The 25077-nt window shown below is 40.1% G+C and overlaps 1 protein-coding gene across 14 annotated transcripts in view; it reads right to left on the bottom strand.

Moving 5' to 3' along the window:
* Window positions 1–25077, bottom strand: part of PTPRT (protein tyrosine phosphatase receptor type T) — a 469240-nt gene that overhangs the window by 222896 nt on the left and 221267 nt on the right. For all 14 annotated transcript variants that reach the window (XM_068912406.1, XM_068912401.1, XM_068912399.1 and 11 more), the window contains one exon: window positions 7934–8227. In XM_068912406.1, coding sequence (XP_068768507.1) covers window positions 7934–8227 — 294 coding nt within the window. The remainder of the gene's footprint in view (window positions 1–7933; window positions 8228–25077) is intronic.

Here is a 25077-nt window from a genome sequence, read left to right as displayed (position 1 = left end):
CTTTACCAGACAATGCATATACTTATATTCTAGCAAATAGTGCATATGTGGTGAGGGCAGAGTTGGAAGGACATTTTGTCCGCCTTGCTATCCAGAAGATGGATCAGCTATATCTAAACCATTCCTGAGAGGTGTAAAGTCTCCTAAAAATGTCCGATGACAAGCACTTCCGATCTTCTCTAGGCAACCTACTCCAGAGCTTAAGTATTGTCACATATGTACATGGTTTCCCCCCATTCCTGAAATCTAACTCTAATCAACTGTGGGTAAATATAGCATGAAGAACAGACTAGTACCTCCTTATAGCAACCAATTTGTCTTTTTTCTTTTCTTTTCTTTTTTTTTTTTTGGCCTCTTCGGATTAGCACTATGCAAGATTCTTTGCACTGCAACCTGAAGACTGAGTTCAGAGGCCAAGAAAAATCATACAGGACAGCTAGACAGTGGTCTATTCAGCTGGCATGAAGGTAGGCTCTAGGTGGGTTCACTGCTCTCAGAAGAAGTCACAAGGTCCCGTTATTAGCAACGATTCATCTTCTCAGCGTGAAAGCCTACGGCCGTTATGAAAGCTCTCCTCTTACTGACCAGTTTGCCCACTCAGAAAACAGTGCTATAGTCAAACTGGATTACAGAAAGCCATTAAATTAAACACCACCACCACACAGAGTTTGATGTGGAAATGAATAGCTGGACTACATACCGATAAATATAAATAAAAAACGTGTGTGGATAACAAACTGCCTTTACAGATAAAAAATGTATATATATACACACACACACACACAAACATATAAATACTTCCCTAGAATTTAAATCCATCATAAGCAAAATCCCTCTGGAAAAAAAAAAAAAAACAAAACAGACCGAAGCGCTATTATGACTGCCGTTACATTAATAACTGTATTTATGCAGACTAAGATAATGGTAATCAGCCCTCATGCTTGAGGACAAAAGCCGATCTCCTGCTGGGGTCAGGATTAAAAAAAATTTCCTTGGCATATGCACTTCGCTACTCAGCTGATTTGAGGCAATGCGGGGCATGCTTTGCTAGGCTCAGGAACTGTCAGGCATCGGCCACTGCTGGAAACAAATACCAGATTTATGGCAGACCAGTGCACTTTGGTAGTAAATCTCAGCCTTTCCTCTGCACGCTAGTGCCTTCAACCCGCTGGATTTAGTGCCTGCACGTTGGCTGTACTGAGCTCTCGACTCAACCTCGGCATCTCGTCACGTCCAGTGATTCTGCCGCCTCTCACGAGTCCTATATTCAGTCAGTCACCCAGAGTGCATCAAAAAGCCTTGCCTCCAGCTTCCCCATTTAATTAGCTCCCTTTCTGCTCCCAAATTCCTTCTGTTTCATATAGGTCATTACCGTTATTATATCCCAGACAAAGTAGCTGCTTCTTTCTTTGATCCTTTTCCATTACCTTTTATTCACAGTTAAAAATAATCTATCCTCTGTTCTTTTAAAGGTATCTTTCCATTTGGATGAAATTTCTATAGCCAATATATCTAATTTGCTATTGATAGATCCTGAAAGAGACAGCTTTCTCCCAGCATAGCCCTATACATGGCAACCAACTGCATCTCCACAACTTGAAGAGAACCCAGACAAATACGTTGCTTCCCACAGAACACTGCAGCTGAAGTTGAAGCTGTGCCTGTATTGTCCCGGGAGGTCTGAAGGTACATTATGGGCTGACAGAAGTGAAAAGCTGACACAGAGAGACAAGAAAAGCGTGCCAATTCTGTATGCTCTGAGCCAGAAAATGCATGTAAGAAATACTCCACCTTTTCTTTAAGCTGTTACCTAAAAGTAGGTGCCTTTCTACTCCTCAAAAGATAGAGGAGCGCAGAGGTTGCACAGATGATGGGGAAATCAAGACACATTTGCTATCTATCTAATCAAAGAGAGAGGGAAAATTATCATCTTATATGTAAAGGGTCTTAAGCCCCTAGGGATATGATACAGATGAAGCCCCTATCTTTCAACATAGCTGCCAGTCTGTATTTCTAGGCACAAATTGAGGATCAAGGATCAAAAAGAAGGAATATCATGTTTTTCTAACTCAGAAGTCTTACCTCTCTAGCTGGCATGCCAAAGGCTATGGAGGTGCAATGAAAGCGGAGATTCAATCATCAGCAAAATGGTAAAGGTAATGGGCGACGTTACTAAAATGGCTACGAGTCCCAAAGGCTTTGCGGGATCCACACATCAGACCGCGACACCGGATCGCACCAGCCTCAACAGCTCCCCTGCCGCGCTCCGTGTCTCTTGGGATTGATGCCATTGAGAGAAGAAGAACCCCGTTTCCCGGCCTTACGCAAAGCATTGTTTCAGGGAGTTTACCAAAAAGGGCAAAAACTAACACAGACGGAACAGGCACTGCAAGGACTAGTTTTATTTTAGCTAAGAAAAGCAAGCAAGCCCCTCACAACATTTATAAAGAGAAATGTTAATAATAAAAAGAGAAAACAAGAAACCCAGGTAAGTTTTTCATTACAAAGTATGTATTCTGCTAATAAGCACCTATGTTCCCCGTTGTGTACATTTGAAGGTATGCAAGATGGTGGATTTAAGAGTTACACGGATTTCCCTATTAATATTAATTATGAAATTATGTTTCAGGGGAAGATTTAGAGTATTTCCAAGGTGAAATAAATCTGTGATTCTAATATACCGACAGCTCAGCTGTACAGACTCTCTCAAATCACTTAAAATGCCACTTCTGCGTGCTTTGATGAAAATTTAAAGGGTTTTAGGAAGCTTTTTTTTTCCAGTTTGTTTGTTTCTAGAGTTTTTGTAAGCCTGAAAAAGGAGGGTATCAGTATAGCAACGCTGAATCTTATTTTTCAACACCAGCATGTGAACACTTGCCATTTAAGATGAGCTATCACCTTAAAACTAAATCAATGAGAAGTATTTTTGAACCTATTGTATAGCAACTCATACGAACTCAGATTACAGCAAAACAGCCTTTGGGTTGTTCAGTTTGTGCATTTACACAGCAAACCACCACCTTCATGGTTTCATTCTACTCGGTTTTCTAACGTTTTTAATGGAGCAACCAAGACAGAAACACGTTTCCATAAAGTATGAACATGTAGTCTCAGACCCCCCCAATCAGCAAAGGTTTAGTCTCAAACCTCCCTAAATTGGCAAAAGTTGCTTATTATTTATAAATTCAGCAAGGTTTTGTGGCAAGAGAGTACCTTTTAACTATTACCTAAAAGGAAAAGCCTTTCCAACTATTTCACAAGGTCTAATCAAACTCTGAAAGCACAGATTCTTTGCATTTATCTCAGGTGCTTTATCCAGACTATTTTTAAGGGAAGTATTTCAATCACATTGTTCAAGACTAACTTTTATTTCCCTAGACTAAGAACAAAAATTGAGTATTGATCTTTCTCCAGGAGCTTGATCACATCCTCCTGCTCAACAACCCCCTCTCTAGCCGCACAGCTCCAAAGGCAGCCGGAAAATGATCGATGTGAAATTTTGTGTATCAGGACAAAACTTCTACCTTCCATAAACTGGATCATTGTAACAGACCAGTTTCCTCCATCTAAGCCTCTGGGTCGCTAAACCCTTTCTCTCTCCTGCTGCCAGAGCCTGAAGAGGCTAAGAGACTATTGCTCATGATAGCTTTTTCAGCTATTATTTTAACCAGGTCTAAATATGATTTTTAAATAAAATTTTATCTCTGCCCCGTTATTATTATTCATTTAAATGTTACTCTTTGGCCCTGCTTTTCATGCAGGTTCTTCCGCTGGAACGTAAACACTTTTCAAATGAGGCAATTTTTCCACAGTAATGGCCTCATTTGCAAGGTCATCTCTTCTCTTTCCATCCGCCAGTGGAACAAAGAGACTCTTCTCCTATTCTCCCATTCTGCAGCAACTGAAGGAAGGGGCGGCGGGGGTACACCACACATGCAGGGGAAGAGGAAAGACGCACAGAGAAGAAGAGCAAAGCCCAGCCTTCCCAAATAACAGCTTCCCAAAGAATAATCTTTTGAATGAAGCTCACAAAACAAGGATATTAAAGGGCTGTTTAACGACTGAGGCCAGCTGAAAACCCCACACCCAGAAGACGATGCTGGACAAAACGCTGTTAGGAACCTTGTTCAAACACATTACTCTGATCCTGTCATCTCCCTCAGCCTATTATTTTGGGGGCAAAACCTAGTATTTTATATCTTCCCTTAACCGCCCTCAAACCTGTCTGTGGTCTTAACCTCAGACAGTCGTTCTCTCTTCTCCCCATTCCCTGTTGAGCAACTCTTCACCCCGACTGACAGGTTACTACTTCAGTCCTTGAGGTCATTTCATCTTTTCCTGCCCCAAGTCACCTTCTATCACTTTTATGAAGAAAGGAGGGAAAAAAACACACACACACACACACACACAGAGCTATCACTCCTTTGCAAAGGCAGGTTTTGCCATGTTTTCTGTCAGGTCGCTTTTCTTAACAAGGAGGCAAGCTGGGGCTTAATATTCAGTATCATTTCTAAAGATGAAATATAAGTGAAGACTTTAATGCTGCCCTGTAAAAAGTGCAAAGCGTTCCCAGTGGGTTAGCGATGCACAGGTACATAGTGTTTATAAAAATTTAGATTAAAGGTATCATCCAGCTTAATAAAATTTCTTTATGGCCATTTAGAGCAAGACATTTCAAAATTAGTTTTTATGGGCTTTATTTAACCAAAAACTTTAAAGTCCATGAAAACCCCTTGCCTTCACTCCGCTCAAAAAAATCTGAACATCATGAATGATCTCGGCAACAGTTGCATCCTGATGTAATGTCTTTCCAAACTCACACTGAGCTACTCTGTTCACGTCGGTGCATTCATGCAAGGCCTGCAGTAAAGAAACTCAGCAGACAACCACAACTCCATAAATGAGGTCCTATAGTTTGAAGTGATGCAGAAGAGAAGCACGATCCCTCTCAAATCCTGTCCTAATTCAGAGCTGAAAATAAGAACTCTATTAATGAGATCTGCCTAAATTGAAGTCTAAGCCCATGAGTTATTCAGACTCCAGGCCACAAAAGGATATAATGTCTAGGAGAAAACGCACAGAGGAGATTATTTAGTAAATGAGACATCGACTTCTCATTGTCAGAAAGTGGCAGACACCTTCTGTTTATGGTTGCACCAATTTCTTGTAAATGAAACAACTAAGCAAATACTTCTTTTCCAGTATAGGCGATGCTCTTCATCACCACTTCAGCATTCAGTTTTGCCATCTGTATTAGTGGGCTCTGAGTCTTATCAGCACTGCAAAATGAGACTACTTCAGCATCTACTGACTGCACACAAACGTGTAGGAGTTTGAGATTTCCCTCTTTACTAAAAAAAACAAGAAAAAGAACCAAAAAATGCACTTCAAAAAAAGCAGCATCCCTCACCAGAAACTATTTTAAAAAAAATTAATTTAAATTGACATGATTTATTAATTACTCTAAGGAAAATGAAGGAAGTACTGTTGCTGTGTTAACTCACCACATTTCTGAAAATCTTTACTGTGAAAGGTGCATGTAATTATCCTAGAAATAGAATGTTTTGAAAGAGTTCTACCACCACACATGAAAATTGGAATAACGATTTACATTTTCTTGTCTATCATTTTGTGTGGCGTCTTGACGAAGTCGTACACCTTTAGAGATTGGGTAAGCCTCTTCCTTCCTTTGAGACCGCATTTAGATCAAGATCACTACAGTTTCTTCCACCCAATGCCCTAAACAAAGCACAAATGCTGTCGCCATCAATCTCGACAAGCTCTGAATGACAATTAACGTTAATAGAATGACCTCCCCCAGTTAAATTTTCATTAGTAAATTAGGATGGAGAGCAGTGAATGGCACTGCTTGGCCAAATTGGCCAGATTATCTACATGATCCTTCATTGTGTCAGTCAATACCCAGTCTGAGCAAGACAACTCAGCAATTTGGGATGCACTACAAGACATTATTAAGCACAGAGCCAACATCCTCTCTTTTACCTCTGAATTCAACTAAAGACTATAGAGCAGGCTTTATAGACCTTTACAGGTAAGATGGACAAGTTTGGCTGCTGCCAAAAGCGTGCTTGCAAATGCACGATGCATGAACAACGGACCATATCTCAGCCTATCAACTTGGCACATGCAAATATATAGTGACAGGCCAAGCCATATCCAAACACAAATGAATTTCCATTACAACGTAAAGAAGCTGCTACTTTCCAAGGCAATGACTGCAGCTGTAACTACAGGCAATTGACAGGATGTAGGATATTATATTCTGCCCTTCTAAAATCAATATAAAATGTGCAACCCTGCTGTTCTATCAAGAGTCTGCAAAACCGTGCATCTTTTGATGCAATTTCACGACCTCGTGAGGTTGTGAGCATTCATTTTCGAGCAAAAAGGAATACTGTTTTGCAAGAGTAGTACTGGGCCCAAACTCAAATCTCTTCTTTCTTGATGTGGTGCCCTTAGTCCCGAGTCTCTCATGCAGTTATTTCTACTGAAGGTTAGAGACCAAAATTCTAGTGCTCAGTGGACAGGGAGACAGCCAAAAGATGAGTGGAGGAGCATGGGCCAATTTCCCAAATAGGTCAGGACAGAACTGTCATTGCATGCTCTCAGGCTGTCTGCAGGAAAGCCTCCAAACATCTGTCTGTACCAATAGGAAAGAGCTGAACACAGTAAACACTTATATGCCAGATCCTCGTGAGTAATTTCTTTTTTTAACCAATTCTTCTTAAAAAGACACCGGATATTCACTGCTTTATAACCTGCACCAAAAAGGTAAGGCAATAACGACATTTCTTCCACTGCTCAGAGCACTCTTTACTTGATAGGCTTCCCCTCTTGGCAGGGGAAGACGGTGCTGGTGGGGTTCCCATGCTATGCCAGCATGTGAAGAACACTAATGTAGCACTAAATCCCATCCTGGGAAGGCGTTGGGCTGTTTTTGGTGCATTCTAAGCCACTTTCACACTTCAGACTTGCTGTTTGTTCAGGAAGAGTGCTCGGAATGAGAATGCTTTTGTATAAGTTCCCCGCTACTTAAATCTACTCTCTGTAAACCCCTTATTTGTGGGGAAGAAATGAAGGCTGTAGAAGGGAGAGAGCAATCTTTCAGTCTCTGTCCTTTGTTCAAACCACAAAGGATCTTGCAAAAATTACAAAAGTGCAAACCTTGAGAAGACGGTTGTTCAGTGGAAGAAAATACTAGGCAGTAAACTGCTTAGTTCATTCTCTTGCAATGCAAAGAGCTTGATTTGCCTTAACGTCTAAAGATTATTGTATGAAAACAGCATGAATAGACAATATATGTGAAAAATGACAGAACACGATCCTTTAGTAAAGGAAAGTAAACGTGGTTTAGAAAGATAGACTTGTCCTGTCCCTTGATCAGAATTGATCTGTTCCAATATAAAAGACAAAGGGGAGATATTGCAGTGTCAGAAATGAGAAGAATCAGAACCAAATGGATACAAAATTGTATCTTAATGATTTCCCGCTTACTACTTCACCACACTTAACAGCACTGTCCTTTTTTTAAATAGAGAATGCTTAATGATTACCTAAGAACAATATATATCCTGTTATGCTCTTCTAGGGCAAAAATTTGACAGTAGATAGACTTAGGATCAATTTGCCTACCGGAGAATTAGCAGAGAAATTTCCACTGGCTTGCCCATTTCAACAGAAAGCAGTAATATACTGTAGACAAAAGTCTGATGAGCAAATATACTACGTACATAAAAACAACAGCCTCAAACAGTTGCCAGGGGGGCGGGTAGACAAGTAAAACACCCTAGGACAATTTACAATTATTACTGCAAATTCAGATCTCTATAGAAACACATGTACAATAAGGAGGGGTAGAGTACTGTTGCTTAATGGATTAAGTAATGGATTAAGTAAGCAGGAGAAATCCTACCTGCACATTTTGTTCTTGTTGTGAGCGGAGGTCCGGGGGGCCCTGTGCCTCCTTCTCCGGGGCGAGTGAGCAAAACTCGGATCTCATACTCCACATCAGGATCCAAATGCCACAGTTTGTAATTAGGGGAGTCTACAATGTGCGTTTCTGCCCAATTCCCAGTGGTTGTCCGATATTCCACCTCCTTCAGGATGATGGGCCCATCTCCGATGATGGAGTTGGCATTGGGTTTGATCCACAGGTAGGTGGCTCCAACAGCCAGCAGCTCAGGAGGGGCAATAGGTGTTGGGGGTTCTGTAGACAAAAAGAAATCATGAGAGGCCTGAGCCAATTTTGTCAAAAGGATCACATTTCTGTTATGTACCAGTAACAAGGCTGTACCAAAATCTTCTGTTACAGAGACACAGTTTCCACTGTTATTTACCAAACCTTGCATAACAGCTTAATCCATTACTGAAAAGAATTTGGCTTCTTATATTTGTGCTAAAAATTCAACGCCCTCACACTGCGGGTAGAGGGAGAAAAAGCAGTATACCAATTCAGAAACACATACTGCAAAATACAGTACCCACAGAGCAACCTCTATCTAAAATAAGACACAGCAGTCACATTTAAAAGGTCAGAACGTTAACGCTTATTTCCTTTCCTAAGAATAGGAACAACAGTCAATATAATGTTGGGGGGTAAGAGAAGAAAGAATTTGCAAATAAGGATCGAGTGCACTTAGCACGTTCCAGGTACAGAAAGGCTGCAGCACAACAGCCATTCCCTGGCCATGTGACCCAATGGGGAAGAGCATCATGGTCATCAATCATGGTGGTGCGCTCCAGCCAAAAGAAGTGTGATACTTAACACGACACAATTAGCAGAGCATGGGAAACTGAAATCACTTGCTCATTTTGCAATTTTTACCAAGCAAAATACAGGTTAAAGACAGGATATATTTTTAAATCAAACCACTGGCTATGTGTCTGAAAAGATACTGGTAAATCTGAACACTAGGGATCTTCACATGACCAGTGCTATCAGAGACAGGAGGCTGCTCAAACCAATTCTAACTTGGACTCTTGGTAGCTCACAACTAAGGAAAAACTTGAAGACATGGCTGAATCAACATATCAAGGCAGGTTCAACTGCAAGTTTGCTTCACTTCACAAGCAAAGGTAACAGCAGCAAAGTCTGCGTGAGACTTGTAAACTGCCTGGAAGAAGTCAGAGACACATGATCAGGAGGCAGGAGCCAGATCACTGAATATTACTTCTGTGATAAAAAGAAAAGTAAGTCAATAAAAGACGTCTCGGCCACACCCTTGGAGGATATCTACAAAAAGTCTACAGGGGTCTGGCGGCCTGCCTGATTTTGGGTTTTCTGGGTTCTTTTTGTCTCTTTGCTTTGTTTTTCAAGTCAGTGTATAACTAATATTTGCATATTGGAAGCCACATTACTGTAGTATGCTTTGCGGTTTTGAAAACCTGAACTGAACCATGCAAGATTATGAGCAATTTCTTTAATCTCATCTAGCTTTCCCTGTGTCACACTTTAATTTGGTTCACCCTCTGCCCAGAGAGCACACAAATTCTACTCTCTTGCGATATTAAGACAAGAAAGGACATATATCTTGCAGAAGAAGAATCCTATAAACATTGTAAATGTTACAACATGATATAAATTTTAGAGTTATACTGGAATTATCCCACACCCCTAGGTGATTCCTCAAAGAACCCAGAAAGCTGGAAGAAACCAGGACACACAGAAACGTGAAGAAAATGAGCCTGAGCACCACGGGATGGGAGGAACAGGGACTTTCCACCCAGTAGTCATCTTGCAGGTTAATATTTGCTCCACAAAGGGAAATGACATGAGGAAACCATTATTAGACAAAATGATCAACTGAACCATTAGTTAGTACTATTTTCTCTGGCTAACTGATTGCACTCTGAGCCATGCTATCTCACAGAGTTTGGTTACAGTAGTTGCATACTGTTGACCATGCAAAGAAAGCCAGATATCTGACATGAGCAAAACCCATGTCATGACCTATAGTTTTGCAGGAAATTTTGTTTCTACTTTTATTTTGCACTGCTCCCTTAGCTCTAGGCAATTTTTTTTTTCCTGATACGAAATGTCAGGCTCATTATGTTTTGACTTACTACGCCTATTTTTCTAAGAAAGCTGTTTTCAAGAAACGCAGGTAGATACACTTTCATTAAAACCTGATCATTATACATCACAAACAATTTATTACTTGCAAGACAATTAGAAGACAGACTTAAGTGATTTTTATTCCTAGTGCAGAAAATGACATCTTATAAGTCACATCATAGCTGAACATATGAGACAAATGAAATACTAAGCCTCATGCTCTTGGGTTTTAGATACTTCGATAGCAATGTGATCCAGATTACTTTGGGATTTGGTTGCAAGTTAGAAGAGATTTATGGGACTGAGCTAAATTAATAAAGCAGTTTGTCTCACCAAATATACACAGTAGTCTTGTCTTCTGAGTAACTTTTCAGCAAGTTTAGAGGCTAAAAATGCCAAACGGATTTAGATTAAGAGAACAACCGACATTGTTGACTTCTTTATTTTAGGCCATATTTAAGTCAATTTTTATCAAAAGTGATAGTAGTTTCCCCTTTATTTTTCTTTCCTGTGTATTTCTGTCCTTCTAAGTATAATAAGAGAAAATAAGTGCCTCCTCAATCCTGCAAATAGTGGGCTCCTTTTTATTAGCAAAAACTGGAGAAGGAGCAAGTCTTTAATATCACTCTGTGCCAAATTGTTGCAAGTGATTTAAACAGCTACTCATTATTTAGCAAAATCAGCACGTATATAGGGACCATTTTTTGGCCTCTGTAACTAAACAGACTTGTCAGTTACAGATGACCAGCCTGATGTTATGAGCTCGCTATTTTGATTAAAATCTCTAAGTGATCTTGATTAAATAAACACGGTGACAGCTTGGGGTTGTACATATGTAATTGCAATCACCCATATTTTAAGCCCCATTTAACCCAGAGAGTATTTTATATTGCAAGTTTTATCTAGCTGATTGCTGCCTTTCAGCGACTCCCCCTCTTCCTCCAGTCACAGAAGAGAAACTAGTAGACTAGAAGGACCTATACAGTATAAGATCAAAAAAGGGTTATTGAACATAAGTAGGTTTTATTATTTGTGCAAAGCAAGTCCAGCTAGGCAGTCAGGAAGAGAATTCAAGGTATGGTCATCTCCCACTTGCAGAGGAAATACAGCTGTGAAGGCAGAACAGTGTTAGAGCTTTAACTGGACACTAACAGTTCAGTAGTGCAAAGAACATGAGAACACAAAACCATCATGAAGGACAAGGAAAGACGAAATACTTTGATTGCTGTGGAAGATACATTTTTTACTCTTGGAAAACTGCTTCCGAATGCTTCTGCTCTCTTACTGGAGTACTTCTGCGTGTGATTTTCTAAGCAACGGGACAACTGTCACAGCGTGGAAGAAGACTGGGCTCCAAAAAGAGGGACAGAGTGCTCAGGGACCAAACCCTGGACACAGCATGAGTGAAATGGATGTGAGAACAGAGGTTATTTTATACATTTAGTTTTCCAGAGATTTGTAATTCTGTGGTAAAATACCAGCAAGGAAATGGCCAAAAAACAGAAAGACAATAGAAGTCTGCTAAACTCTGATAGTTGGAAACTATCAAGAAGGAAGAGACATTATGGAAGATGAATTATTCATTTGTGTCATGTTCCCTATATCGCTTTTTTTCCCTATAAAGATGATGCACTATTAGCAAGAAAATGGTATGCTGGAGAAAAATCAACGAGCCCATTAGAAGCATGACAGGGGGCAGCTGGTCTGTCGGTCCTCGGTGGTGGCCTCACAGCTGTTTGGAACTCCTGCATGGAATCAGAGAGCTCCTGAGAAAATTCAAAATGTCACACAGATTTTGGCTACAACAGAGAAAGCAAGAGCAATCATCTCTGTAGGAGGTATTGAGAAATTCTGTGAAAGGTATTAGTAGATCTTAGATGTCTAAGCAACTAGGAAATGTATTAGATTGACCACCATCCAAGTGAATGGCATGCAGGAAGTTTCCCTCCCAGCTGTGTGACAAATATTCCTCATTCAGCAAAGAGTTTCATCCTGGAAATGCATCCGGGGTACGTTAAGATTATTTTCCCGAGTACTGTTTTTTATGAATTCTTTTTGTCAACTTTTATCCAACTCACCTGCTCACATTTAAAACTCCTATCTGAAAGAGCAAGACAAGACTGCTGAATACTTAACAGATCGTGATTACTCAGAAGCTGAAGTTGTAGAAGTAAGGCTGATTTCCCTTTGGGCAACAGGATATAATGAAGAAGCAGGCATGGTGAAAAACGCTTGAAAATACAGTTGCAAGAAACATGTTCAGTCCTAATTTAAGTAGAAAGTTAAAGGTTTAAATTTCACTATCAAGAATTAAACACAGAGACCCTTTGCTTAGGTTCTGTAAGGAGATGCTCCTCTTAGAAGTAACATCCACTGGAATAAATAAAGAGGTATTTAAATGTTTCAGTTAATGACACTTGCATTAATTTTGTCTCTATTCTTGAATTTGTGTTAGTCTGAAAAGTTTATATATTTTCAAGATGAATATTGTTCATATATATAAGTAGCTCGAAACTGTACCACCTTTCTAGATGGTGAACTTCTAAGTATCCACCAAAACGATCAGTTTCACTGGAAAATGAAAAGGGCTAAGGAACTAATATAGAAGGAGAGCAAGGAGAGAAGAGTATCAAATGCTTGAATAAAACACCCAGCAACCATTCAGATTCACGCAATACTTACATTAATGCCTTAGTGATGATTTCTTTCTACTTATGATTAGTTTTTGGGTAGACAACCTATGATTCATAGCTGATCTTGAAGTTCCAAGTCAGCCACAAATTTGGAAAACAAAACATAGTCTTATCTGTGGAATGGAAATATTCTTGCATTGACCTAGTACGGATAAGCACAATGACTCTCACAGCAAGATCCTGATCTTGGCTAAAGTTTCAAGTTTTGATACAATGATACTAATGGTAATTTCAGTCCTTGCTTTTCATTTTTCCATCTCAGTGTGATACAGTGATCCGTTTTATAAAATTATGGAAATTACATCCCTCCCTTTTTTAGGCACAAATTGGAGGGTTTATTTAATTTTCTCATATGTGTGTTTTGTGTTATTGCAGCAGATGCTGCAACGTCAGTGCAAACACTAACTGAGACTAAAGGGTATGGCTGAACTATGCAACATGAAGTAGATAAACTGAAACTTCACGCCAGACTACTAGTAGTACTAGAGCTGTCTTATTTAGTGCTATCTCAAATACTTCTACCTTATCCCTGTATGCGGAGCAGACATATCCTACACTTTCTAGTGTTAAAAAAATCTAACTCCTCTCATGTTTGCATTTAGTTTTACTTCTAAATATGAGATATGAAGAAATATATACTTCAGGTTCTAGTCAATATGACCTTAAAAAGACAAGGGAGGCAAATATTTCACCTAGTACAAATTCCTGAACAAACTCTTCCCAAATGCCTTCTTAAAAATATTACTATGAGAGATTTAAACGCATGAACTCCAAACTAAGAAAAATTCCTGATTATGAAGCTGGAAAGGAGCACAGCTGAGAGGCTGCTATATCAATCCTTTGTGAAAGGAGACTGGAGTCCCACCAACACAGCTTGTCAGAAGAAGAACAAGGTCATTCCCAAGCACCTCTAGAAATATTCCAGGACAGTCTGGGAGGTCAGAAATGAACTATCAAAGAAACTGCTTCAGAGTCAGTGAATATCCAAGACAGGAGTCTTGGATACACAGTCTTTTCTACCCATGTCCCTGACTTGCATAATATGGTGAAAAATTTTATCTGTTAAATTGCTATATGTGGGTTTTTTTGTTTATTTGTTTTGAAATTTTACAAAAGCATAGCAGGGCAGAAGAAAGAACTGCTTTTACAGGCAACTTCCAGCAATTCTTCAAGATTCAGAACAGGTTGCCCAGAGAGGTTGTAAAGTCTCCATTCTTGGCGATGTTCAAAAGCAGTCTGGACATCATCTCGGGGAACGTGCTCTAGGTGACCCTGTTTGAGCAGGGGGCTGGACGAGATGATTTCTAAATGTCCCTTCCAACCTCAACCATTCTGCGATTCAAGATTAAAGAACTGATATCAATTTTTACTGCTTTCTAAAGAGGGAAAGAACAGACTACCCTTCCAAGAAAAAAATCAAAGGGAAACTAGTCGAGTCTTTTACAGTCAGTTAGTGTATCTATTGGATATAGTGTATTTTTTCATCTTGCACTTTTTTATTAAGATAGGATGAATTGTCTCATAGAAATAGAGTATGTAAGAAAATAACAGCAGCTGAACCTGGTGAGAGCAAAGGTCCATCAAGCCCACTATCATCTCTCAAGTAGCAACCATAAGTCTACATCTAGGGAAGAGTGCAAGAACAGGGCAGTTACAGAACATTTCTACGGAACATGCTAATTATTTCCAGCTTAAGGATTCCTGCACTTCCTAAAGTAACCTTTTAACGTCTGTGTCATCACGTGGGAAGGAATTCCACAGGTCAACTACCTGCTGCATAAAGAACGCACTTGACACTTCAAAAAAATAAATAACTAGAGTAACTGAGGTTAGAAATTCAGATATCTGAAATGTTTTTGGTTCCAATTTCGTATAACTTCTTATCCTTCAGATGTGACTGTGAAGATTGAAACATGAAAGAAAAATCCCCAGCAACTGGTTTCACTGTCTTCTGTGAAATAATCCATAAGAAAAAGACATTAAAGAAAATTTAATCTTGAAACAACTGGATAAAACCCTTAAGTGATGGATTTTCTGTGAATAAAACTTTGAAGCTTTCAAAAATTTGCTGATAATAAGTCCAGCTGGTAAAATGTACAGCCAAAGAGATCGTAAACTCTCACTTGCCTTTGTATTTGTCTATGGACGGTGTTAGATAACAAGAACCACAGATGCTACAAAACACTAGCAGATGACAAAGTTCAATGATTCTTTTCCTGCAGTGCTAAGTTTACCCTTATTTTGTTATTAAGCACTTTGTAATCATGTCAACAAGTCTAATTTTTAATATGACTTTCACAAGCATCAAGATGAGCCTGAAGTCCTTCCAAAATATTTGCTGTGCATACACCATACTTAGCTAAAAGTCCAAAACAGCAGGAAGACAGTTGCAACACATACATAGACAGTCCTAGTTTGTTTCCTCGCACGCATACACTATGCAGCACAGGCTCCAAAAATAAGATCGGAACACAGATAATATTTATTCTTTGGGGGTTGCGGGAAGGACTGCTATAAACGGCATTTGCCTCACAAGTAGGATATGTGTTTTCAAACCTGATAGTGATTATTCCCTTGCTAATGGAAATTGTAAGCTTTTCTCACAGCATCCTAACTGTGTGGCTGTGGAAATTTTGCTTACCAAACGGATAAGAATGGGACTGGAAGGCAAGGAGATGAAATTTCAAGCTTCTCAGAGGGTTTTTACAAACAATAGAGAGAAAGGTGCATTTGTAGAGTTTCCTTCACAATAGCCATAGACTGTTACAATTTCAGAGCTGCTGAGAACATAGCTACTTAAATTTGTGTTTAAGAAGGCAGAAGCAGCTTTCTCAAGAAAAAATGGAATCATGCTAAAGTGCCTATGTTCTGATTTTTTGCATCTCCATCCTTTAAGCAGAATTTGCCATCTTTTCAGAAGATGTATACCTTTTCAGAAGATGTATACCTTTTTTATAATTATTCCTGGATGTTAGAGATTCACACCACTGTCTGAATAGTATTCATGTAAGTTACCCTTCCCTAGCTTTATACCTCAGCAGTAAGCAGCCTGAGCTTTTAATCATCGTATTTATATTGGTTTTAGGTATTAGCACATTCTATGCTATCTGTTACAGATACAGCAGTTGAATTTTGTTTTTTGGTGATTGTCTGAACTTCTGTGTTCCATTTATTGCACAAAGAAATGGCACAAGGATTTTGCAATAGTTAGCATGAGAGTACTTCATGGCTGTACCGAGAGGTGGTTTTGGTTTTTTTTGGTTTTTTTTTTTTTTTATCTCAGAGACATTCAAACCTGTCTCAGAGTAAAGTAATAGACTGAGAGAAGTGGTACATGTCAACTGTGCTGGAAGAGAGGGCCAGTTGTGTTAATGAAGTGCATCATTAACTCACCTGGATGGGTGAATTCCACTAGCCAGGGAACACACAGGAAATAATCTCACTGCTCCCAAGGGAAAGTGCCCAGAACCAATTCTGAAACCAACTGTTTTGAAGATTTAATGAAAGCCAAAATCTAGGAAAGTGAGCAAAGGGGAAGACCTGGGCTTTCTACAGTCTGGAGAACAACATGCAATGGTTTTACAGGTTTATGCATTTTACAGGTGCAAAAGCTATTATTTCAAGAAGCTCGTTTTGCATCCTCTGTGGAACTGGCCAGTCCCACCAGGCTAACATCACCCTTACAGAGCAAAGTCTAGCTTCTCCTCCTCCATTAGCACTCCCCTACTATGTGTGAGGCCTGCCTGTGGATATGCAGGGCTCCTCCTGCCCCTTTTGGGATCCATACCACATGAATCCTCATGAATAATTGGACAGAGGATGTTTATGTGCTTAACGACGAAAGACTACAAGACAAAACAGCAGTTTACCCTTTCATCCCTTGATAGGTCGGTATTAGGCTAAAGATCTGCGACATGGGAACAATAAGGGAGGTTTGTACTATGTTGTTCTATGGATTAATAAAGTTAGTGTCAGTACTCTCCATCCAATCCTCCTTCTCAACACAGAATTTACTAATACAAGATAAGTAACACTAATAACTATGATACAGAATACTTGTATGCCACAGCAGATCATTTGCTTTTTTCTTCTCACTTTTCACAGTTGATGCTTCTGTCTACAAGGGACTTGCCATGTTTCATGATTTAATCAGCCCTCGCCTAACTTAAAACAAAAAGTTGCCTATGCATATTATCTTTAAACTAGTGCCTTAAGAAGTAGGAATGTCTATCCAAAAGAAAATTGTAGTTTTAAATGATTCAGTCATAAGCACTAGTATCACTGGAAGGGAGCAGCATTAAGATGTAGGTCTATATAACACAGGCTGAGCTGGCAAATGCCTGCAGTTGTGTGGAACAGAAGAAACTGTGATGTTTCAAAGGAGAAGGAGCACTTCCCAAGAAGCTGAATGACTGGCCAGGAAAAGGATCTTTTCAGGAGTGGTGCAACCCAACCTTGACATTGTTTTGAGCAGAAGGCGGGATGACTGACCTCCTGAGCTCCCTTCCAACCTGAGTCATCCTATGATCAGGCATAGCACCCTATGCCTGATCACAGGCAAATGCTCAATGCAAACAGCTCTCAAGTCAGAACAGGGGATTAAGGATCTAAATAAATGTTTCAGCAATATGAACGTGGCAAGGCTGAGCCATAATCTTTAGCAAAAGAAAAAAAGCCCCATGACTGCCAATGCCTAGTTTAATCTGTGAATGGCTTGTGGATTGCTTACATTTACAGTGGGAAAATGGGAAGTTCAAGTGATTGTGTTGACAGGATCTCAAGTTCACAGCAAGACCTTGACAGACAAGTGGTCTGAGCAGGAAAAGACAGAGGAGATAGCAGAAATGACACAAACACGGGAAATCACCTAGAGAATAAGAGAAAAGGTAAAGAAAGGCCAGCGTCCTATGTACAAGCAGCAGGGGACAAAATAAAAATGGTAAGAAAAAGATAAGGAAGAATGGAGCAAAGTGGTTAGAGAACCAGCACGAGAACAACAAAAAACAAGAGCAAAGCAGATCTCGGGGGATGGTGATCAACGTCAAAGAAAGCCAACAGAGCAAGAGACCCGTTATTTGACAAGATGTTAGTTTTCTAGCGTTCCCAAAGACCCCCAAATTCAAAGACTACAGAACACCCCCTTTACACCTCACAATGGTGCAGTTGCACATCAAATACCTACACAGGTACTAAGGGAGAACTTGCTGCAGCCTGATGTAGATGAAGAATACATCTTCTATATGTATTTTCCCGTTAAGAAGTGGTGGAAACACATATTTCAAACCCACTGAGGAGTACGTTCTAAATTAAACAACCGGCAGTGTGGGTTTAAGAGAAAAAAACCAATAATTTTTACAGGAAAAACCTCGTAACTCATTCCTGAAAGCCCTCCGTGCACGACACGTGGAGCAAACCGTGGAAGAAGAAAGTTCACCTATATTCATGTTATCTCATTAAACAAAAATTTACAAACCCACCCTGAGACCAGAAAGAGTTGGTACAGGCCAATTACCTCCTACCAGCTCTTCTTGTAATTGTGTTATAGGTTAAAGGAGAGGGGCACCAGATATCAGGCGGGAATTACTGTGCTATTCTATTTCATTAGCCTTTCATACTATTTGTCTCTCAGAAGCTTTAGCCTGAATCCCACCAGAGCCTCAGAGGATGCTTTCATTCTTTAATAAAGAAGAAAATAGCATCGGATTAGTTGAACAGTATCTCATTTCCCAGCGTAAATTAAGTGAATTAGATGGAAGACTCTGTGCTCTAATTGTAAAGCTTATTACAAGAACGCACACAGATTAGAACTGAATGCTTCTCTTTGAGTCATCATTTGTACTGTAAAAGAGGGGAAAAAAAGATGACAATTGTAGACTCTCCCAAGGCTCCCTAATGGCTCAATATTGATATGCAGGAATTTCCAGTACTGGAGCAAAACACGTTTGTAAAACTCGCACACTGGGAGTGCTGAAAGACAACCTTCCTTCACGTGGATAGAAGTGCTACCCTATACAATGCACAGGCAGTTCCCAGGTAGTCTCTAAGAGCAACGAGCCCCAGGGTTGGGGAAAATGAACAGTTGGCTTTCATTTCTAAAGTGCATGCAATTTTTTGACACTTTCAGCTGCAAAATAGCTACTAAATGACACCATGAACAAGAATCCCTGTGGCTTATGGAATGACATTGTTACGGTATATCATTCCATTTTCAGAGATCTTTCATGAAATGTATGGGGCCCAACAAAATAAGAGTTTTGTGCACTATGAATTTAGGTATTCATGAGTTACAACTATCCTGAATTTCAATCTGCAGCTCCCATATATTCAAGTCTCAGGTCCCCTTTATAGTCAACGGAGAGAGATGGCAATTTCAGAGAACTGTACAATTCATCTTAAGGTGCATATTTAAGACAGCTAAAATGAACTGTGTCCTGAAACCATCCCTTTCTTTGACTATATTCAAATTTAGGCGAGATGCACTCCACCTCTTGACACTCAATTCTCAGTGTCTGGCCTTCAGCATGAAACACTGAGGTATCAGAATAGTCAGTCAATAGAGGTGGAAGCCACAAAGTCAGTAAGCTGTGCAAAACCATCCTATTAAGGTTAATGATTATGCTTTTCTCTGGAGAAGATGAGTACAACTCGCTCTTTCCTTTTAAAAATGCAGCCAGAACATGCACCGGTGACAGTGATGCCCGCTGATTTAATAATTCAATGGCTAAAATTCTTGTCAAAGAAGGAATTTCCTTCCCTTATTAAGGCTGCTCCAAGGTAGGAGCATTTCAGCCCCATCTGTTCAAGCGGGATCACATACACACCAAAAAAGCTCAGGTTAAATTTGACCAAAACAACAATAAAAAAAGGACCATGACTTTCTCTAACCAGCATCTAACTGCTCCTTGTTGAGCAAGCCCTGGGTTCTTGAACCAAATCCTGTTCTCTAGACTCATCCGTGATATATTCTCTCTCACATAACTAGTTATTTTTTCGCCCATTTCCCTCATTTCTTGGGTCTTGCCCTTGATGATGAATGCATCGGAGATATGCACGCTAAAATTTCATGTTAGTCTTCAAATGATCTAAGAAGAAAGTCAAGCTAACGTTTAACACGAGATGCTAACGTTTAACACGAGACACAAGTATCAGAACGTGGTAATTATGAAAATATCACAAAGCAGCAGAAGTGAGCATCAGCTCTTTGACAAAGGACATAAACAGAGTAGAACATCCTAGAAACCTTGTGAAAACATACCGATTTCTCCACCAGAAACGGCTGCAGCTCTGCAGGCGTCAAGAGTCACGCAAGCTTTTTGCTGCTGGTTGGCTCTGAACCAGTCCCTCTGCGTCTGCGGCCTTTCCCCCACGTAAGAACCCCAGAGGTTATTATAATCTCTGCATATTTACACTCTACATTACTTTCTCTTCATTACTTTCTGTAAATGTTATGCTACAATTTGCAACATCCATCTATGGGAGCCTGCCCTTTCTTATGGCTGTACCAAGTCTGTAATAAGATGCTGAAAACTGTATTCACATCCTATCAAAAAGGAGATCCTCTGCACCCGTCACTAGTCAGGGCCAGCTTCAGCTTTGTTTCATGTTTCTAACTCCATGGACTATGTCAGTTCGTATATCACGTGTTATTAAATCTATTCCAGCTTTCTACATGAACAAGCTGCTAATCTCCCACAGGGAGTGGGAATGTAAACTCAGCAAGCACCAAAAAAAGTAGAAAGGTAGAAGTAAACACATAAACCGTGAAACATGTAATTTTAGGTCAACTCAAGTTCAAGCAGCTTCATCAGTTGCTATGCTACCAGCGTATGATGGTGGGAAAGGATGAAGGTGACGAGTTTTTACAGCTTCGTCTACAGAGGCTATTTAGCAACTTTTGCTTTCTGGTACATCTCTGTCTGCAGAATGAAGGATCGTTAGTCTCAAAGCTGCTGAAATGGCAAGTGACTGGATGCATTGACTACGATGAGCAGCATGGAATGGCTTGTCTGGATTGATTAAGTAGTTTAATCCATAGTAACCTGCTAGGTTTGCAGGAAAAGCCTGAGGCAGGATTTTTCATTTCATTTAAGGCAAAGTGGGGAATTAAACAACTGCTACCCTTTACCCTTCCTGCCCACCACCATGCGTGAAAGAGCTGCAAAGCAGCAAGGAGAACTGAAGCATAAGCCAAACTAGAGTTTAAAGCGGAGACCACAACTGTGGAGAGACTTCTGACTCACCAGTGTCCATTCTGCTCTTTCAGGGCTGATGCCAACCTGTCTTCTCACTCACACGTTACACACCCCAGAGGTGGGACACTTCAAGCAAGGAGACAAGGGGGTGCAACGCAGTGTATTTCAAGGAACTCTGTACTCACAGCTACTCCTCATACTTGCTGATGCAAATATTCAAATGCTCTTTTATAATTGTGGAAATAATGACGGAAAGATGGTGACTGGGCCAGAGAATGAATGCAGTTCCATGTTCTAGCCAATGGACTTCATGACTCCCAACAAAGAAGAGTATGCCAGAGATGACATACATATTTAGGCTCTTTCCATCCATAAAATAAAATGTTCTCATCTAAGCATTTATTTTCCTGTGACAGATCTATGGTACATGCTAATCACCTTTTACCAGTAGGAGAAAAGTAAAATCTGATAGAGTGTCCTCAGAGCTCACACTGCAGTACTGCAGAGCAGGCGCTGCCACCAGGAAGCTCCACAAGTGACGTGTTGCAGGCACGTCCCCAACAGCCCCGGAAGACCTTTTAAACTAACACACCTGAACCACTTCAGGTTGCCTCGAACAACCTAGCCAGCCAGCCAAGTCTCCAGGTGGACGGACACCTGCATGCATGCATTCCTGATATTAATCTGGGCAAGAACACGGTTGAGATCGCGGTATTCATAGGAAACTTAGATGAGTCAGGACTGACTTATTCTGATAGGAGCTATGCTGAGTGCTCACTTCAGGCAGTCGCTCTGCACGTCTGAAAGAACCGACTGAAATGGCATTTATACTTCGATAGACTGTGAGGAACGTGGTTAGCACAAGATTGCCGTTATCTCACCTATGCTTCATTCCACTCTTAACATTTCTCTCTCTACTTTTCTCGTTGGAAGTAAGCAGGCATGTGAACCCTAGGAAGCCTAAAGAAACTGCAGAATAGCTGGAGATCAGTGGCATTTAACATTCCTTCTACATATTCCAAAATATTTATACAAATAACATCTTCATTAGCTGTTTTATGGTTTGCACTGAAGGTGGCACAGCACTCTTCTTACAAGAGTTTCACCACTAAGATTAATTACACTTCCACTTTTACTCATGGCAAATATGAAACAAAGTCTGAAAAACAGGCAAGTAGCTGCCAATAACTATTCTGCTGCCACTAAGGTTATACTATCTATACAGCTATACGAGTGATCTGATATTTTATAAAAATAATAGTATGGCAAGGATCGTTGCTTCTGGTGGCAAGACGAATCATGCTGTCTAGCAAGACATACATTAGGAAGAGCGACTTGAAGCTCCATAGCAATTTCCAGAAGATAAAGGGATCTTTTCCCCCCTTAAGTCCTATGCCAATCTCTCCGTCTAGTGTAAAATGTGCAAAAAAGAAATAAGGCTCCCTACTGCACAGAGACATCAAGATACTCCCCAAACGCAAAGTTTACAGGGGTAATTGCAAACTCAAATTACTTTTTTTTCCCGAGACAAAGAACAGAGACAAGCTTTCTCCTTCTAAATGTAACAAAGAATACACAAGAGTCAACCTAATAACCCCAAACAGGCTCCAACAGCAGGAGAACTATTTTAAAAAATACCTTCTTTGCCTATGCCATTTTACCTTAGTATAAGTTGAACAGGGCTACAGACTGTGATATTACCTCTACTAAAATATTACAGTTCAAAAATATCTGACATTACCTAGATGGCTCCAAAACCCTTAGTACTTCAGAAACAATGTCAGCTAAAACCACTTTGTTTTCTGTATTCCATTCTTCCTTTTTTTTTTTTTTTTCCAACTTACATTAATCACAGTCCTACAAAAAAGAAGTGACTCTCTTGAAGCCTGGCTTGGTTTGAGACATGGGAACCCATGTTCACTAAATCCATACAGCATACAGTTTTAACGGTGCACTATACGTGCACACAGTTGAGAGGATCCACTTGTTGAAGTTAGAGGCTGCATATTTGATAAGCCCCATTTTATTTCAAGAATCTCACCATGAATCACAACCTTCCCCACAAAACACTGTAAAGGAGATATTTCAAAACTTCTTTCGTGTATGAAAGAATCTATTTTGTAGCTGCTAAAGAAAAAAAGATTGGGGATCTAAGACGGCACCCTACAGTGGCGAACAACGAATGACGTTTCTACCCATCTGTTCTTAGAGCTACCACTTGAGTGAGTGGCCAATAGCAGAAAGATTACTGGAGATGGGAAGGGAGAGCTGGTAACTGTCTGAGCTGCAGCACAAACAGAAGATCATCCAAGCGCGGTGAGCAATTCTCTAACCAAGAGGCCAGACCACCCCAACAACCCTAATAACCAGCCTAAGGAAAGGCAGACAGACTATTTCCTCTAGATCTTAAAGATGACAGGAGAGCCAAGATCTCAGAATGTGATTTTATTGTTTTACTATTTTTTTAATATGTCTGTCATTTGCCAGAATTCCCAAGAACATGTGGTTAGTTAAGAAATCCCTTGGTAAGTACATTTTCCATGTTCCCTGCTATGTTGTCCCTGAGGCACTTAATTACAAACAAGATCTCAGTCAGGCAAATCCAGGAGCCCACCTAGGCTTTGGGAGAGCCCTGGCATTGCCTTTGGGACAAGTAAGTGTTAAATATGGGTCTTGCATCTGAATACCAGTATTAAGTCAGTGTTAAGACAACCTGGGTCCTGAATAGACAGGATCTTTTATGCAACAGAAACCTATTTATCTGGAGAAGAAGTTATGTCACGTTCCCTTGTACCAAATTTCCTGCATTCCCAGCACGATCTGAAACCGTTTTCCTTCAGAGGAAAACGCTACTACAAAAGCATCTGGTTCCACCACTGGTAGAAATGATAGGCTATAAGGTTTTACAGAGTAGCTAACAGGAAGACTATTTACTTTGCTCCAAATTTTTCCCAAAAAGGGAATCTGCGGATATTAAGGCATCATTTGCATATATGACTAAGGAGGTGATTAGCAGTGAAGCACACTTTTCTGCCCCAAAATTTCTGCACGGAGTTTATTATTACTCTTCCTACCAAGGCAAATTGGGCCTGAGCTTTCCTGAATAGGTTCAGATTCAATTTATCTTTACTGATTTAATCAGCTGAGAGATTTCTAAACAGCTACCTAGAGCCAGTGTATGCTGCAAAGGCTAAGGACAAAGATTTCCCATCCTGTTTTGGCTTTTTTTTTTTCTTGTTTTTAGCAGTATGCAGAGCAATACAAACGATTCAGGTCATATTCATAGGTTGTCCTTGCAGGACAACGCACACTAGTTTGACCTACAAGCCACCTATTTCTAACACCAGCATTCCTTAAGCATCTGTATCAAACAGGCTAAGAATCGTCAAGAAACAGCAATTCATCCATTCCTTCTGGTTAAAATGGACGATACTGTCTTAACCTAAAACATAAACTCAGATTAAGCACCACACTACTGCAGAGTGGGATTTGAGTTTACTGCTAGTCGAGAAGTGCGTTATATATGTTTATATATGCACACACCTGCAAATATCTGTGTATTACCATAATGTCTCTAACGTCATAGTGGTAAGCACTGTACAGCCTCTACACCAAACAGCTTGTAGGTCAGCACACACAATGAGACAGTGACAATCCTCGCCAGCAAGACAGGAGTAGCTTTAATGCATTATCAGCCTGTTATCAAGCACTTCATAGTCATAACAATAAAATTGAGAGCTGTCAATTAACATAACAGGACAATCAGCCGCAGCCTGAGCAACGTATCCTCCTGTAAAGCTGAAGACTCAGTAACTGGAATGCAGAATGACCACAAGACTATTAAGCACCAAAAGTTTTCTTCCTACATTAAAGTTTCAAATTAAAACTTGCAAAATTATTTTTCTCCTCTATAAGGGATGATCATCACTTTGTATGAGGATTCTGTCACTTAATTCAATAGAAGAGGCAGTACGTTTGAGTTCATTATGCTGTGATTTATAGCACTGATGGATAAACAAGTTCAGTAAAGAAACACCAGAGTTTGAAAATTTAACTTTTGATCCTTAAAGCTGTCCCCTTCACACTGAAACAAAACATCAAAGGAGGTATGTTGATT

Source organism: Struthio camelus, chromosome 18 (assembly GCF_040807025.1).
Source record: "Struthio camelus isolate bStrCam1 chromosome 18, bStrCam1.hap1, whole genome shotgun sequence".
In the NCBI taxonomy this organism is placed as follows: Eukaryota; Metazoa; Chordata; class Aves; order Struthioniformes; family Struthionidae; genus Struthio; species Struthio camelus.
This window is presented reverse-complemented; position numbering and strand designations above follow the sequence as displayed.